The 18,806-nt window shown below is 45.2% G+C and overlaps 1 protein-coding gene across 1 annotated transcript; it reads right to left on the bottom strand.

The window, feature by feature from the left end:
* Positions 1-202: 202 nt before the first annotated feature.
* Positions 203-16,349, bottom strand: NABP2 (nucleic acid binding protein 2). Its single transcript, XM_069972132.1, has 7 exons — positions 15,927-16,349; positions 12,648-12,762; positions 10,569-10,707; positions 6,268-6,339; positions 2,516-2,597; positions 2,378-2,441; positions 203-1,907 (listed from the first exon to the last, which is right to left on the bottom strand). Exons 2-7 carry the CDS (start codon positions 12,724-12,726, stop codon positions 1,729-1,731), a joined length of 615 nt encoding a protein of 204 aa, XP_069828233.1. The 5' UTR covers positions 12,727-12,762; positions 15,927-16,349; the 3' UTR covers positions 203-1,728.
* Between the last annotated feature and the right edge of the window lie 2,457 nt (positions 16,350-18,806).

Here is an 18,806-nt window from a genome sequence, read left to right as displayed (position 1 = left end):
TTCTTTTTAAATGACAATAACACTTTGAGAATCCCTTGGTTCTAGTTCATATATCATGTGATGGTATAAAACAGCAGGGCACCATTATTAATAGTGTTTTAGGAAAGACTTAAGGGGTATATATCATTTGTTTTGTGCCATTATTTGGGCAAAAAAGGTGTTTTTGCACACCACATATATTTTTTCCAGCATTTTTCAGGCCTTTTTCGTTATTTTGAGCAGTTTCTGTCGTCTGTGTCGTTTTTTATTTTTTTTCACTCAAAGGGGACGTGGGTAGGGGCATGGTTTTATGTTAGCTACTATTTTAGCCAGATTTATCATGTGGGATATTTTTTTTTGCACAGCAGTTCTCCAGTCAGACCCTGGCGTAGTTTGTTAGCCTTTGTTTTAGCCAAAAATTGTGCAATATTTATCAAGGCCTGTGCTCCTAATGATAATTTTTGGACCAAAGGTTTTTGCGCAGCGTGGAAAAAGTGCACGAGCACAAAAATTATTGCACAAATCACATTTGCCACCCTTATTTTTTCTGCACTAAATTTATGAATATACTACAGCACACAGTGGCATTCGCTTTTATGCGTTTGGTGCCAAGTAAAAAACTTTACAGCTGGCACATGATATACCATAGGTAAAGGGGTTTTCAAGGAAACATTGGGTGGTGGTTTATCTTCAGCATAAGCCAACAATTGTGTGTCAACATCTGTCACCCACACCGATCAGCTGTTCCGCAGGGCTGCCACAGAAGACAGCTCCATTCACTGTATAGTGTCCGTGCTGGGTAACTGCAGCTCAGCTGCCATTGACGTGAACAACAGCAAAGCTGTAGTAACTGGACATGGACGTTACGCCATGTAGAGATAAACCACTTGGGGAGATAAACTGCTGCTGGTCATAAGACAGCCATCTTATTTGTTTTGGGCATTAAAAATTCTCTATTAAAACAACATATTTTAGGATTATGTTGATACCATTTGTGGTAAATCACATTCAAAAGGGAGAAAGATCGATGATTAATATAATTACTATAATCATTATTGTTTATTGAATAGCCTGACCATTCTACGCACAATTGTTAGTAAGCATGTCTGACATCTATTGTCATTACAGTAAAGTTCCTTTAAGCCAGGATCTATAGGGCCCAACGACTTGCTGACAGACTGGTAAAGAATAAGGATTATTAGAAGGTAGATAAGAAGACATGCAGCACCGTGAATAATAGGCTACAAAGAATAAAACAGACTACCATAAAATAGCAGAATGCCAGAATAAAAGAAAGGTCATAAACGCCTCCTCCTGCTCAATACATCCAGTTGCGTCAATACAATGAAAGTGGAAAGAGGTCGAATTTCCTCTCCCCAACTCAGTGTGTAAGGAAAAGCATTGACTGCCATCCAAGTTACTCACCTGCCATTAACACTGCTGAGTAATGTATAGGCCACAGATACACATCTACAGCCCTGCTGCCAGGGCTTCTCTTATCCGTGCTGTGTGCACAGGTTCTAATACTACATAGAATACTAAAAGATACGGGGATCGTTCCCATTTCCTTACACATACTGTATGTTGTATAATGCACTGGAAGGCTTCATTAAACATCATCCAGATCCTGACCTCTTGCGGTGAGAGATGAATGAAAGAAAAATCAAACTTTTTCTCCAGATTTACAAAAGGCGCAGAGTGTAAGACGGAGGGAGAAGCATAAGTTTTTGGTCACCATTTGTTAATTCGCTATCTTTTCCCAGTCCGCCGTGTCTCTTTGCCGTTACTGATTGAGTTTGGTGCACCGGGGACAGAGTGGTTGGGTTGGCTGCGCGTAATTCGTCCACTTGACTGGTGAGGAGCTGCTGGAGGCTGGTGTGCGGCACTAACCTGGTTGTTATTTCCATTACCGTTGGGTAGCTCTGAAGCTGGAAAGAAGGTAAAGATACATATTAGGACAAAATTTTTACATGGACACCCATTATCCTCAGATCCCATCAGCATCCAACAAACACATTTGCAGTCCACCAATTGCACCTAAGAAAGGCCCCTAAGCCTGCCATGGCTATGCCTTTTGCACAGCCTAATATATTGAGTGTCTATTTGTTAATAAGTATACCAAAGCTTTAAAGGGGTTATCCAGAATCAGAAGAAGCACAGCTACTTTCTTCCAAAAACAGTGTCCTCGGTTTGTGTGTGGTATTACAATTCAGCTCCATTCATATTTCATGAAATTGAACTGCACAACCACACCAATTCTGAGTACAGGAGAGGTTCTGTTTCCTAACTTTGAAGTCAAAGGTTGGACCCCTCCCACTTATTTGCTATTGTCCCCTTTAATGCCCAAATAACTCCGGAATGAATGCATACATTTATATGACCAGTTTTTTCTCTATACCTGGAGGAGCAGTACTGTTGGATGAGTTGTGGTTAGCTGTTCCCGATCCGCTCTCAACCGGTGCCTGAAATCCCAGAAATAAGACATCAGTAACACTGTGATCAGTAGAGACAACAAAACTAAGGAGAATCTACTTACCTGTTTGCTTTGGGATTGTTGTGCGACATAGTCAGGGTTTGGTTCACTAAAGTTAGGCACTTCAGAATAAACCATGCAAAATCTGACAATATATAAAACACATGGAAAGGCAAAATCAGATCAAAGTCCAGCAGTGCAGCATCTCAGGCCACAGATGTCCTCATATCAGGGAAAAGTTTCCTCACCTACTGCTAACAACCTGATCTTTACTTCATTCAGAACATTATTAGTCAGCTATGTAATAAGACACTGGGCCTCATTTACAATTTCAAGCCATTACGGTTTTGGTTATGTCTGGTTTTTCGTGTCTAATTCATCATTGTGGCGCATGCGCTTACTCAAGCTGAAAGGTTTTTCATAGAACTAAACTAAAATCCAACCATCCCGCTACACTAGTCGGGTCTTTAGAAAAATTAGTAAATATGTCAGAACACTAAACAGATAAGGAAAATTAACACAAACCCGACAATTTGCTGCCAGGAACATGTTAGTAAATCAGCCCCATTATGTAGCCTAGTGAGGGGATGATCTGCCAGAGGAGGACATAGCTACTTGTTAAGGGATAATCTCAGTCTCACACTTTACTATACACACACAACGCATGTGAAAGCCACAACATGAGAATGCACCCTAATACACAGGACTCCTCTATTTTCCACTCAAAGTAGCATATTTTATACAATTTTATTGTGTTTATCTGTGGGGGCATGACATGCGCAACATCAAGAAAGTGAAAATCTGGAGCTGCTTTCAGAACGTATCCTTGTTTATGTAGTGTCCCAGTACAGGTGGTCCACTAAGTCACCCGGGTAAAAGTGGCAAAAGTGTCAGGTGGCACACAAGGGGGTGAAGCGGCCTTCTACATTTTCACCACTTGGTGTTTCACTCTTCCCTATCTGTAAGAGCACATCTGAAGGAAAAGGGTTAAGAATGCTTTCTATATTCACTGTTTCTGACCAATCACAGGTGCAGGTACCTCACACTTCTTTGCTCTTTTCTTCTTACACAGCCCCATCAATAGGAGGTTAGACCCAGTCACCCCAATATAAGGTTAGTTAGTTCCTGTCGGGAGGTCTTTTGTTTGGTTTATGGGGGACTACAGAGTTCCTGCAGCAGTGATACCCTGGCTTGGCCCAGGGCCAGGGCCTTTGTCATGGACTAAAGAGAAAGATTTCTTCTATGAAAGAGACTCCAGATAAGATGCAGTGCTAAACCCGCAGAAAGGGTAACTGTCCTCTTAGGAAACCATGTCCACGCCAGGGATCTTTCTCCAGTTATGTCAGGACAGTCTAAAAGAAGTCAGGGGACTGATCCACAGTAAGACAAAGAGCACAAGCTAAAGCATCTTACTGATCACACACGGCTATCTTGGAAGGTCTTAAGGAGTCTGCTATGCCCAGTTGTATAGGTCTGAGGATCATACTACCCAGCCTGGCACTCTCTGAACTGGTTGGGCAGAAGGTGGTCTGTTATATATACGTGAGGATGAGTATTCTTTCCTTCACACTAAGTACTATTCTCTACACTAATCCCGGCACTTCTAACTTGGACAAGGCCTCCAAGACAGTCCTTTACCTTCTTTAAGTCAAGCTAAACCTCTACTTCTGCTCACTACTTCTCTGCTCACTACCTCACGCACTATTGTCACCTGCAACTGTCAAGTCCTGGGCTTCTATCAACTGTATTGCACTAAAGTTCATAAGAAACACACGTCCTTCACACGTCCGGAAAATCTGTCCGGATTTCCGGACCCATAGGCTTACATTAGTGACGGACACCCTTCAGGATTTTTTCTGAAGGGTGTCCGTTCCGGAAAATAGGACCGGATTTTTTAGATCCTGTCCAATTTTTGTCCGGAATTCCGCCACGGACGCTCCCATAGAAGTCTATAGGAGCGCCGGAATCTCGGGCACCTTCGTGATGTACATGAGGAAAGTGCCTGTAATTCCAGACCCCACCACTCCACTCTGCCTGCCGCCCGCTCGCATACCTACACAGATCCCCCCCAAGCGTCACCCACCGCCCGCTCGCAATAACCCCCCCCGATGTCACCCCCCGGCTGGCCGCCCGCTTTCCACCCCTTGGAACTCACCTAACCGCTTGTGCCACCCCCCAACCCCCCTCCCCCGCCCGACCTCATCAGTCCACTGTGCCACCCGCTGCACCCCCTCCCCCTCATTATGCTCAGGCCATCTGCCCGCCGCCTGGGACCCCGGGACCGCACCGCAGGGCTGCCCCCGACCCCCGGACTTCACCACTCCAGGGTGCCAGCTGTCAGATCGCCCCGGCCTCAGGACCTCAGATAAGGACAAAAGCTGGGTCCAGGACAGGTGAGATTACCCATTAGGACTACTACTCCCACCATGCTCTGCTGACAGGACCATAATGGGAGTTTTAGTTTTGCAACATGTGGCCATTGAGGTTGCAGAACTACTCCTCCCATCATGTCCTGCTGACAGTCCATGATGGGAGTTGTAGTTTTGCAACATGTGGCCATTGAGGTTGCAGAACTACTCCTCCGATCACGTAAACAAGGGGCGATGTGGGTACTTGTGATGTATGTTGGCATACTAGACCATATTGACACTTTTTTTTTTTCTCATCAGGAAATCCTGAAGGTTTTTCCTGATGGTTTCCTGAAGCTAAAAACGGATTACTGTCAGGAAATCCTGATACTTTCCTGATGACATCTGAGGTCTCCTGATCAGGATTTCCTGACAGTAAAAACTGACACGGACATGTGAAGGGGGCCTAAAAGTCACCTTTGGTTAAGCGCTGATTTATGTCGCTGCACCTGCACCCTCACAACTGTGGTACCGTACAAGTGCCAGAGCCCATGTGTCTGGGGGTGGGTATCACCCCTCTTGGCCACCGTGACAAGTGTTCCAGCTACAAAAAACCAAACGCCCACCTGCTGCATAACACTTCAGCACTCCAGGTCATGGCATTTACATCTATACAGTGGTATAAACCATGAAACGTTTATGTACCAAAGGCAAATGTATTTGCTTTGAAAATTAGCTGAAGAATACATAAATGAAGGCCACATCTTCTTAGGGAGCACGGTGCAAAATAAACAAAATTGGGGTGCAGCATTTTACACTATAAACTGTGCTGCGGAATCTGTTGGCGCTATACAAATGAATATTATTATTATAAACTGCTGTCAAAATAGTGAGACCTCACTGCTGCTAAGTTAGGCCTCCCTAATAGAGATGAGCGAACCTGGAGCATGCTCGAGTCGATCCGAACCTGAACTTTCGGCATTTGATTAGCGGTGGCTGCTGAAGTTGGATAAAGCCCTAAGGCTATGTGGAAAACATGGATATAGTCATTGGCTGTATCCATGTTTTCCAGACAACCTTAGAGCTTTATCCAAGTTCAGCAGCCACCGCCAATCAAATACCGAACATTCAGGTTTGGACAGACTCGAACCCGAACCCGGTTCGCTCATCTCTACTCCCTATCTTAAAGGGCCAGAGTCTTCTGCTCCCCAGTGCTGAAACCTTTTCAGTGTTCCTCCCCCTTCCAAGATGTGGAGGGGCGGATCTAAGTCCTGATCAACATCGGAGACACTATACATTTATTAGACACTGCATATGAAATGCCTAAAGGGGTTGTCCATGGAGCAGAAGACAGCTAAAGCAATCTGCTTCCCAGACAGCCCCTTTAAGCATTTGACTAAAGCCATTTGGAATTTGTGGAAATTATTATTTTTAAAAAAAAGAAAGAAAAAAAAGAGACTTTCTTACTCTCCAATCTTCTGCAGATCACCTCCCCGCCCTGTGTATAAAGTAAGGCAACCTTTAAAGACAGATGCGTACCTGAAATCAGAAAGTCAAAGATTATTAATGAACGTAAACACTTACTATATACTTCCACTACTGCGATGGGGCAGTAGCATATAAAAGGAAAATTAATCTAGACATGGCAAAAATATTATTAAATGATAGCAATGTTTTAACACTTCTGGCAGAGGCTTACCTCCCTTTTTTTCATTTAGAGCAAACAGACACATGACTGAGCTGGATGTTTATGTGTATGGAACCATTGACGAAACAGATACATTTTTGGGCTAAGTTCACACAAGGTATTTTTTCATTTAATAACGTCCGTTGTTGAAGACTGCAACACAGGCTGTTATTAAATGAAAAAATACATTGCATTGATTTCAATGTATACACTCCGGCAGGGATTCCTTGCGGCCGCACCAGAAGCTGACATGTCAGTTTTGTGCGGCCACTATTCGTTGAATAGCGGCTGCACAAAACTGACAGTGCAGACAATGTAAAGTGCGGCTCCAGCCGCACTTTACATTATCCGCTAAGGTGAATTGGAATGTGGGAAGACCCGAATGTGCTCGCATTCCAATTCAAAAGAAATGAAGTTCATCCGGCAGAGGATGACAGATCATTTTTAGCTTATTTTACTTATCAAAACAATACAGAAATTGTTTTAATTATTGAAAAACCTTTTAAATTATGAGGTCTTTGTTGTAAACTGAGGTGGATGTTGGCATCTCTGGGTCTGTAGTTATTTTTGGCTAATAATAATAATTTTACAGCAAACTTCTACAACCTATAGGGCATCTCTCTCCGGAGAATAAGATTTATGTAAATCCTATTTACTTGCAAGGAATCAATTTATGACTTGGAAATTCTCCCCGTTGGCAATTTACAACATGTGGAGGAGGGGAGGGGTGGGGGCACCTTTACACAATTAGCCTCAGGCAGCCAGAAAGGCTAGCTGCAGCCCTGGTAGGATGAGAGTAGCAAATGGTTCTCATGTTCAGGGTTTATTATAGGACGTAAGGGTGAGGTGACTAAAAGAAATGAAAAAAAAAGGTAATTAAAAGTAAATGACTGCAACAGCCTTACAGCAGCATCTACATATCTCTGGTCTGATTCTAAATTGGATACACACAGCTATAGATAGCCTACAGGGACACATGAGGAACCACTTCATGTTACCGCAACCACTACCGTTAATGAAGATTGAGACTCTAATAAATGCGTTCTGTAAGCAAAGCCATTTCCCAGCAAATTCTGTTAATATTAAATAAATACATTGCACAAACTAATACACTGGGTCCTCATTGTCCTACATTGGTGCAGTTTCGTGGTGATTTTAGAAAAATAGCAAATCACTACATATTTTTTATTTACTCTATACACTAAAATTATGCTTCTGTAAATGAATCTAAGGGTCCATTTACACAGAAAGATTATCTGACAGATTATCTGCCAAGGATTTGAAGCCAAAGCCAAGAATGGATTTGAAAAGAGGAGAAATCTCAGTTTTTTCATTATGACCTGTTCTCTGTTTATAGTCTGTTCTTGGCTTTGGCTTCAAATCTTTGGCAGATAATCTTTCTGTGTAAATGGACCCAAAGGCTCCTTTTAAACAGGCAGAATGTGAGCTGATTGACTACATACAAATTATATGGCACTCTATAGATATCCCAGTTGTTGGGAGTGAAAGGCCATCCAATTGATCGCTGGATTGATTACATCTAGAGATGTGTGTATCAGTATTAATGAAGCGAAGCGATTCGTTACACTCGGCTTTCAGCTTGTCGGCCGGCTGCCTTTGAGCAATCCTGACTCAGAGTGGAGTTCAAAGGCAGCCGGACGACTAGCTGATAGCAGAGCATAGGCTCTGCTTTTTACCTGGCTTGATACCTTCTTCTGTGGCTTGAAGGGCGCAGACTGAATCAGTGGGGTAATACTAAATCACGATCGCTGCAGGCTGGAGAAACCCTCCTGTGGCAATCACAGTGTAGTACCATCACCACCAGCCTGAAAGTCCCCCTATCAGCATCACATTAGTAGTATTACACTGGAGCGGCCTCTGGTTGCTATGTTAACCATTTAGGGAGTTAAATGACCAGCATCAATGGGATCACTGATGTCAGTCATTAGCAGCGACACCTGTGTATGGAGCGAGCTCAGCTTCTTAAAGGGGTTATCCACCACCACAAAAAAATGGCCACTTTTTCCCTCTTTTGTCTCCAGGTCAGGTGTGGTTTGCAATTAAGCTCCATTTACTTTGATGGAACTGAAATATGCTGCGTTTACAAGTAACGATTATCGTGCGAATTTGCGCAATAACGATCGAATTCGAACGATAATCGTACGTGTAAACGCAGCGAACGATCAAACGACGAACGAGAAATCGTTCATTTTGATCTATCAACATGTTATTAAATCGTCGTTCGTAAAAAATTTGCCGATCGTTCCGTGTAAACAGTCGTCGCGCGATAGTCCGCCTCCCGCAGCCCCGCCCCCCGCTCGCAGCCCCCTGTGCCGGCTCCATCGCCGCCGCTCCGATCACCACCCCCACCGCCGCTCTGATCACCACCCCCGCCGCTGCTCCGATCGCCACCCCCACTGCTCCGATCGCCCCCGCCACTCTGGTCGCCCCGCTGCCGCAGCTCCGATTGCCCCAGCCGCGACCATACGTTACCTGCTCCGCGTAGCAGGTCTTCGACATCCCCGGCTCCCCCTTCAGTGCACTGATTGGCTGAAGAGGAGCCCTTTGAAATTCCCGGCTCCCCTCTTCAGCCAATCAATGCAAGGCAGCACTGATTGGCTGAAGAGGAGCCGTTTGAAATTCCCGCCTCCCCTCTTCAGCCAATCAGTGCTGTCTTGCATTGATTGGCTGAAGAGGGGAGTCGGGAATTTCAAACGGCTCGGAGCGTAGCGGCGCAGGGGGCTGCGGTTGACCGTGGGGCCGGGCTGCAAGCGGGGGGCCGGGCTGTGGGCCAAAGCCAAAGCCAGGCACAAACCATAAACAGGGAACGGGTCATAAAGGAAAGACTGAGATTTCTCCCCTTTTCAAATCCATTCCTGGTTTTGGCTTCCAAAATCTGTCAGATAAATCTGCCTGTGTAAACGCACCATAAGTCATCCTAACAACGGCCCCATATGGAGGCAGCTGTAGGTTAAACCAATCTTCATTCTCCAGATGGTGTTTATAGCTATTAGCTATATCCAATGTCCATGTTGGGCTGGGCGATTAATCTAATTAATTTGATTAATTCACCCTTAAAGGGGGCTGACAATCATTTTTTGCAAAAGTCGCAAATTTGAATTTTGTGGGACAGGACTGTGTGGAGGACACAGTGCAGGAGCTGACAAGTCTGCTCTTTACCATTTCTTTGCTGCAGAGTGTAAGCGACACAGAGTAATTAAACTCTGCATCCCTTGCCGCAGCACAGATAGGGTTAACAGCAGAAAACAATATACTTCATCACATCTGATTCCCTCCAACCTCTGCAACGGAATCCCATGCATTTTATCTACTTGCGGGAAGCCTTGGAACGGAGGTCAGGGGTCGTCAGTGCAGGAATATGAACTAGTTTCCTGCTGACGACTCCTGATCTCTGTTCTGAGACTGATAGCAAGTAGAAGAAATGTGCAAGATTTCAGCGTGAGGGTCATCAGTAGGGCTGGGCAATAATGGGCAAATCAAAATCATGGTTAATCGTACATGTAGCCATGGGAACAATAATTGGATGATAATTACGACATGCCCCTTTTGTAAGCCCCACCCCTTTTTGGAAGCCACACCCACCTGTCTGTGCCAAACTGACACACCAGCGTCCCTGCACATACAGCACACCAACCTGTGCAGCGGTCATCAGACTGTGTCAGTTACAGGCTGCAGCACAGAAGGGATTAAAGAGGAGTGGGGGGAACCAGACGCTGTGTGAGATGTTTATGCTTTTAACTATAAGGGCTCCTAAGTAAAAAGATGTGCTGTTCATTTATCCAATATAAAAAATGATTTATTTTTTGGCCACATTGCCCAGCCCTACGAACATGCTACAAAATATGAATAGTAATATTCTACAACCAGTCCAGCACCTATGTATAACATTTTTGAGCATCACTACACCAAATCCTGTATCTTTTTTGTGGGTTTACTAGTCAGTGGGTGACAACATCATCATCTATAATTGTCCCATATATTCTCATTTAGGGTGGGGGGGGTTCATGGTTCATGACAGACAGTAGAGAGTCAACAAGTGGATGAATGTCCGAGCGGTTACCCTTTTGTAAGTCTGATGATGTCTCCAGGCTGAATCAAATTCCCTACATCATCCCACACAGAGATGTTGATGCTGCCAGTCTTGTCTGCCACTTTACATGTTCTGACTTCATGCCCATCTTTTGTCTTGGTCACTCTACCTGCAAAGAGAAGAAGAGATATCATGTCTATATATTTAGTTTATCAGTATATGACACCAATATATTTAGTTTACATTGTTATATAACTTAGTTTATTGTGTTTATATGTAGAATTATGACACTGATAGCTAATCCTAATGGTGCGTTTACACGAAACGATAATTGGCCCGATCATATGATTAACGATGTCGGAGTAACGATTTTTTTTTCATAACTATCAGCGTTTAGACGGTACGATATATCGTATGGAAAAATTGTTTTGCGATCGTTCTGCGATCGCGCGCCCACAGCCCGGACCCCCGCTCGCAGCCCGGACCCCCACTCGCAGCCCGGTCCCCCGCTCATCCGCAGCCCGGCCCCAAGGTCAACCGCAGCCCCCTGCGCCGCCCCCACCGCCGCTCCGATCGCCACCCCCCCGCCGCTGCCACCCCCGCTCTGATCACCACCCCCGCCGCTGCTCCGATCGCCACCCCCCCCGCCGGCCCGGCCGCGAGCATGCGTTACATGCTTCGCGTAGCAGGTCTTCGAAATCCCCAGCTTCCCTCTTCAGTGCACTGATTGGCTGAAGAGGCGAGCCGGGAATTTCAAACGGCTCCTCTTCAGCCAATCAGTGCTGCCGTGCATGGGTGGCGATCAGAGCGGCGTCGGCGGGGGTGGCGATCGAGCCGGCGCAGGGGGCTGCGGATGAGCGGGGGGCCGGGCGGGGCTGCGGGCAGCCGGACTTTCGCGCAACGACTGTTTTTGCGAACGAAAATTTGATAACATGTTGAAAGATCAAAATGAACGATTTCTCGTTCGTCGTTTGATCGTTCGCTGCAGCGTTTAAGGAGTTAATGGCACGCAGCAGCGCGATCGCTGCAGCATGTCATTACCGGTGAGGTCCCGGCTGCTGATTGCTCCGGAGCGCGCTTCATAGCCGGAGAAACACCCAGGACGTATAGTTAAGCCCTAGGTCGTCTGGGGACAGATTTCCATGGCGTAACTATACGCCCTGGGTCGTCTAAGGGTTAATATAGCCACATGCCTAATCGCCCGAACTATTAAATTACCACATTCCAGATATTGCACGGTAAACGGCGTAAGAGCAAAGGCCCGCCAAAACACAAAATTGCACATTTTTGTTTACATCAAATCCAGAAGAAATGTAATAAAAAGTTATCAAAAAGTCGCATATATGCAAACAAGGTACCGAAAGAAAAAACAGATTGTGGCGTAAAAAATGACACATCACACAGCCCCATAGACCAAACAATAAAAGCGTTATAAGGATGGAAATAAAGCAATTTTAAACACATTTTGTTTTGTTTTTTTGTTTTTAAAGGTTTTAATTTTTTAAAAGCCATCAAATAAAATAAAAGCCATGCAAGTTACATATCGTTGTAATCGTTCTGACCTGAGGAACATAGATAACATGTCAGTTTTAGCATAGGGCGAAAGGAGTATACACGAAACCCCTCAAAATAAAAGGAATTGCACCTTTTTTCCAATTTCCCTGCACACATAATTTTTTTCTGGTTTTGCAGCATATTTTATAGAAAAGGTAAGTCTGTATTTGCAAAGTATAGTTGGTGTCGCAAAAAAATAGGGCTCATGTGGGTCTGTAGGGGAAAATATGCAGGCGCAGTGGCCTTTTAAACACGAGGAGGAAAAAACAAAAGCACAAAAATTGGCCGCCGGCAGGGTCGGGGAGGAGGGCCATAATAACAAACCACTACTTACCTCTTCACATGCCCGCAAAAGACCCTGGGAGCCCTGCCGGAAGGCATTTTCCCGATTTCTGATGACATCGTGACTGTGAGGAAAATGCCGACCCGGCTGATGGATTGACTAGAGTGGTGTCCCGTTCAGGCCAACAGTGATGACTCCAGAGTAATGCTGACCTGAACTGCCTAATTTTAGTGCCTTACCTCTTTGCATCTCTACTCTGGAAGGAGTCTTACCTGTTTCAAGCACAATGAAGATGACATTGAGGTTTTTAAGTCCAGGCTTCACATCCTTTACAAAGGTTTCAGTGGTCATAGTGGCCTTCCTCCCCAGCCGACTGCCTTCTAATCCCTATAAGGTAAAAAGTCCACAGTTATCATATTGCGATGTCAATGTAATAAATAATATCCATACTAAATTGTTGTATAAAATGTATTGTGCCACAAGTTGTTTTATTGAAATGGTGTCACAATGTGAAAGACCGTCAAGTTCCATCTTTATATACTTGCAAACCTCCAACTAATCCAAAACCACCCATTAAATGGCAGCGACCAAGTTTGTCATAAAATGGAAACAACTATTTTAGGTGATAGGACAGATCGGCCTCGGTGACACTGCCAGCCTGAAATAAAGAGCGATTTTTCAGAGGACGCCAGATCATAGAGAAAAGCTCAAGGTATCTATGCTATACCCAAGTAATAGGATACTGGAAGACTGTGCATATCTGAGTTGTCAGTTTACCTTTAAATCTACATACACTTTCCGCCATTACTATAACCTGCGGAGGCATGTTGCATAACTACAGTGTACACAGTAAAGTAATACTTTGGAACTTTGTGATGAAATTTCTCTTTCTTCAACAACAGGCAGCGACCATGTGTTCTTAAAGTGTCACTGTCGTATTTTTTTTTTGGCAGAAATTAATACTTCAGGTGATTTTAAGAAACTTTGTAATTGGGTTTATTAGGCAAATATGCCATTATCTGCATTCAAAAAGACTTTCCCCAGATCCCCCCCCCCTCCCACTTCTCTCTCATTCACTGCTCATTATCAGGAAATCTAAACTCTTTTACACAGTCGGGCCCTGAGAGTCGGGGGGAGATTAGTCGCCAGCAGAGAGCAGAGAACAAAGGATTACACAGCGGGACCTGTGTGAAAGCTGTATTCAGAGGTCAGAGAAGTCAGTGCTGACTGTCAGAGGAGATAGCCTTGTGATGTAGCTGTAAATTAACTCTTTGTTGTCCTGTTTTGATGCCTCATCACCCTTCACACCTCCCCTCTCTATAAGAGAACAATGACGACAGGGAGGAGAGCTTCAAACTGCTTTTTGATGATAAAAATGGATTTTTCGGCTAATAAACCCAACTACAAAGTTTCTTAAAATCGCCTGTACATAGCGGGGAGGGGGTTTCTTCCCACTTGGGGCACACCGGCCCGCCTTCAGTGCTTAACCCCCAGCCGGTGCGCGGGAATAGAACTGGCCATACGTAGGAACCAGGCCGTGGTTCAAAAAAAGGACCCCTCCACCGGCATGCCCGCGCAGGCGCCGATCTATGTAAATGTCAGAAAATCGATGAACCAATGGTACATTCGCTTTAAAAGGAATAATTTACTGTACTGATTTTTATACTGACCACTTAGATATTAATACAAGCACATTATCAGTACTGCACCGAAAGAGGAGATGTTTGAGAAATGGACCAAATCGACAGTTATATTATGTTCGGACTATTACGGTCTGGCTCTGCCCATCTCTATTTGACAGATTGCCAATATGTTGCCCAACATTGCCCCGAAAGATGATGTGAATGTGGCCTAAGCTGTGACTCAAACACGTAGGTGAGATCTATTACTCACATCAAACTCTTGTTGAATTGGCATCATATAACCTGAGCCCTCAGTTGAGGAAATGAAGGAAGGAAATACGTTTAGTAAAAAGAGATGGAAGAATTTTTGTCAGATAAGAAATATTACAAGGCAAGATATCTTACAAGGTTTATTATGTTTGCTTTTATACTGTTAGCCTGTCTGTGAATTAAAGGGGTTATCCAGCGCTACAAAAACATGGCCAATTTCCCCCTACTGTTGTCTCCAGTTTGGGTGGGGTTTTGAAACTCAGTTCCATTGAAGTAAATGGAGCTTAATTGCAAACCACACCTGAACTGGAGACAACAGTAGGGGGAAAAGTGGCCATGTTTTTGTAGCCCTGGATAACCCCTTTAAAGTTTTTGTCTGATAAAAGATCTTACAGGGCAAGATATCTTACAAGGTTTCTTATGTTTGCTTATACTGTTGATTTATACATCGTTGTATGACTGTGTCCTCTGAACCACGAGTGGCAATAATATTTGAGCAGGTATAATCTTAATACTCTCTGAGCACTAAATAATTTTACCAGTGAGTGATACTATTATGTATAGTTATGTGGGCACTTTCTGATATTATAATTACGCTATGATAAAGTGCTATATACATACATTTGTATTATTATTAATACAGTGTTACACTGTTATACGAATGTATTTTGTGTGCGCTGTCATTTAGGCACCATTATGTTGGCATCATAACGCAGGATTATTTCTCTATAATGATGGGTATTTAGAGGTATCACAAACATATACAGGTAACAAGCTGTAATGGGGACAGCGTTCGGTCCACTTCCTAAACATATATCATGTGTGTGCAGGATTCAAAGACACGGCCAATAGTGTATGATAACAGTAAAACACACTCACCGCACTGGCTGTAGTTGCGATCCTTTATTTCATATAAAAATCCATAAAGGAGGGAGGGAGTAAAGTGCAGGTCGGCGTCCATGCAGCGAACGACCGTTTTCGCATCACATGACGCTTCTTCCGGCCACAGCCGGAAGAAGCGTCACATGACGCGAAAACACCAACATGCACTATACTCGTTCCCCCATGAATTTATGGACTTTTATATGAAATAAAGGATCGCAACTACAGCCAGTGCGGTGAGTGCGCTTTACTGTTTCGTATACATATTGTCTTGGATGAAGGCGCACCCCGCGGCAAATATATGATCCATATTGCTGAACTGTCTAGTAGCGTGGTTCCAAACCTAGAGTGACCCAGACTGTGTTGTGAGTGTGGTGCCAGTCCCGGCTGTCTACAGTTGCAGTGTTGTATGATGTTTAAAAACATGATTGTTTACCTGAGAGTTGCAAAACTACAACCCCCAGCATGCCCGGACAGCCTTCGGCTGTCCGGGCATGCTGGGAGTTGTAGTTCTGCAACAGCTAAGAAACCATAGGTAAGAGAACAATGGTCTAACGAAGTCAGACTCCCATCTGATCCCCTTTATCTATTGTGCATGTACCCACCAACTACATAAAAGTCCACACTGTCTATTACAAACAACTTAATGACAGATTCATGGATGTATTGCTGCCGGTGCTGTCTGCTCTGCACTGTCTATGCACAGAGCAATAGGCTGCCAAGTCCGGGGCACGCAGCACTGTGCTAGGACCACGATACACACATAACACACACTACCTTAGGCTGATAGCTCCGCTGTCTCTGTCACGACAGCTCTCTCCAGTCCCGATATATCACATCCCTCTCCGACCGACCCCGCTTTCTCTTTTGCTGCACTTGCAGGAAGTCACTGATTTTCCTCGGCCAATCAAACCGCGAGAAGCTGAGCAAGGAGCCAATCACAACTCAGCATTACAGAGCGTGACCAATAGGAACGTCCTGGCCGCGCAAGGCTGAAGACTTTCATGACGTCATGTAGCAGGGCGGGGCGATCTATCGGGGGGAGGCGGGGCTCCTGTCATACTTGCGGAAAGCGAGTGAAGTAACGAAGTGTGAATACTCGCCTTTAAGACGGTAGCGTTACATTGCGTCTTCTCTGTAAATAGTTGTAAACGTTGTTTTGTTCTCAATGAAAGGAAATCATGTCTGATGGAGAAACCTAAACAGTCTGTAAAGTTTACTATTTGTTTCATTCGTTTTTGTTTTTTTACATTACATTCACATCAGAGTCAAGAGTCTATAAGGAGCTTCCATTGTAGATTTAGCAGAACATAAAATTTGGTAAAACTCTAGGCACCATAATGGGAGCCCAATGGGCCACAAAAGGGAGGTACTCCAGCCACTTATATATCTCCTCTCTGAAGGTTGGGGGGATAAGTGGCTGACTGTGGTACCCCCAGGCTCTGGGACACCCCATAATTTTGAGACTGGGGACCCAATCCTGCTGAATGGCACACACTTTATTCACTTTGTAGCCAGTGCTATCCCCCTGGATCATTCTCCTCCCTTGCGCACCTACGTAACTGACCACCACATCAATGGCACATAGTGCTCCGCAGTCATTTGTCCACACACTACACATTCACCACAGCAACATGTGAGCAGCTCACAAAAAGCCAATAATCATTCATTTTTGTATCTCTCTCTTTGTACTCATAAAGGCAGTGTTAGCGCTGGGTATGGCAAAAGGCAGTCTGACAAGGCACGGACAGTGAGCCCTAAGCTGACCCCACCCACTGTCCCTGCCTACTTGCCACAAGACAGTCCTAGGCAGCTGCGGACAACCACAAGGACAGTCCCTACTCTGGTAAGGTGTGACACAAAACAGAGACAGACAAACAAACACAATAAGGCGAGGTAAACAGTCCTGGTCAATAACAGAGGGGCAGCTAAGGTACAAAAACGGATAGTCATGGTCAAGCAAAAATGGTCAGGGCTGGCGGCAAAACGGAGAAGTCAGAGAACGAGCAGAAGGATCAGGAGAACTACAAGTAACAGCAAGAACACACTTAGCCTAGCAGGAACACTAATAGCCAGCGTCTGTCTGCTGAGCATACCCACTATTTATGGAGGACCAGGGACTCAGTCCAGCAGCTGATTGGTCCGGCTCCTGATCCTCAACACAGCTCACCTGCACAGCAGCAGGTTAACCCTGAAGGTGCCATGGCATAAAAAGCAAGACAGGTGGGGCTGAACACACCTAATATACACCTGTGTTCAGACAGGGTTCTGGAACTGCACAGAAACACCAACTCAGCGTCTTCCCTACCAGACAGTCAGGGATCTGTGTGCAGAAGCCTATCACACATCATATACCCAGGAATTACTCATAATAATGTCACATGACTGTGTCTGTTTGTTCAGAAAGACACGTACGCATACACAGAGATTTGCACAATAACACATTCATTTTCTCGCAGGACTACTATGGGCTTCTTCACTCTCACTATAATACTGGTGGTGAGAGCAATGCTTGGCCGTGGATGGGGAATGCATGTCACGGCTGTTATAAGATTTGGCCAAGCCGGAGATCACTGGCCGTTAGTGAAAAGTGGCTGATACACTGCTAGAGGTGGAGGCAGGGGATAAGCACAAGCAATGTAACCCTTATGTCTCATGCCTGACTTATATAGCCATTATCAGTCCTGTAAATAACATGGCTCTACTACCTATGATTACAATAGGGTTATATTCATATATGTGCCCAATGCCCTCCTGAATCCTTGGACCCCATATTCCTGCCTAGACTGGCATCATTCTGCCCTCCTATCTATAAAGTACACCAGTTTCTATAACTCTCACTACTGGGGTGAGCTGGAGTGTCCCCAGCATACAGATTGGGGGCTCTGATGAGCTGGGCTTCCAGTATGAGCTTCAAATGTTTGAGGTTATTAATTTATATCTGTTCCTTTATTTGTTATTTATCAGCAGGTTAGACACATCTTACCTGCTGATAGCCCCCTATTGCACAGGAGGTGCTGAGGATGAAGGTATGTGTCTTACCTGCATCCTCTGTGCTGTTCCTATGCAGTTTAAGGGTGCCTTCACACCTGCCGGATCCACAGCGGATCTCACTTCTGCGGATTCAAAGCGAGAACCGCTGCGGATCCGGTATCAATTCACCCCTATGATAGCACATATTCGCAGCGGGATTGACATCCCGCTGTGAATATGTGCTTTAACTCCCTGGTGCCTGCAGCCCCGCCGTCGCATCCCACCATACCGGCCACATCCCCCCATCAGCCCACCCCCAGCCCGCTCAGATCAGCTGAGCGGGACCGGAGCCGGGAGCCTCACTGCAGCCGCGCCGCCGAGCAGGTAATGTATGCTCGTGGCGGCGGGCCTGAGATGGGCTGATGTGGCCGGGATGGGGGGGATGTGCCGCCGCCGGGGATAGGGGATGCGACGGCGGGGCTGCGGGCACCAGGGAGTTAAAGCACATTTTCACAGCGGACTGTTAATCCCGCTGCGAATATGTGCTATCATAGGGGTGAATTGATACCGGATCCGCAGCGGTTCTCGCTTCGAATCCGCAGAAGTGAGATCCGCTGTGGATCCGGTAGGTGTGAAGGCATCCTTAATGTAATACTCTGTCCGGTAAGACTACCCTTGACAAAG

Source organism: Dendropsophus ebraccatus, chromosome 5 (genome assembly GCF_027789765.1).
Source record: "Dendropsophus ebraccatus isolate aDenEbr1 chromosome 5, aDenEbr1.pat, whole genome shotgun sequence".
In the NCBI taxonomy this organism is placed as follows: domain Eukaryota; kingdom Metazoa; phylum Chordata; class Amphibia; order Anura; family Hylidae; genus Dendropsophus; species Dendropsophus ebraccatus.
The sequence above is the reverse complement of the archived record's forward strand: the minus strand, read 5'-3'. Positions and strand labels throughout refer to the sequence as shown.

Bases quoted from the DNA above. Each gene is read 5' to 3' on its own strand.
- NABP2 (XM_069972132.1), bottom strand. From the start codon at position 12,726: ATGACCACTGAAACCTTTGTAAAGGATGTGAAGCCTGGACTTAAAAAC. The intron at 10,708-12,647 runs GTAAGACTCCTT...TTCTCTTTGCAG, and splicing joins CTTCATTGTGCTTGAAACAG to GTAGAGTGACCAAGACAAAA. The intron at 2,442-2,515 runs GTAAGTAGATTC...CTGGGATTTCAG, and splicing joins AACAATCCCAAAGCAAACAG to GCACCGGTTGAGAGCGGATC.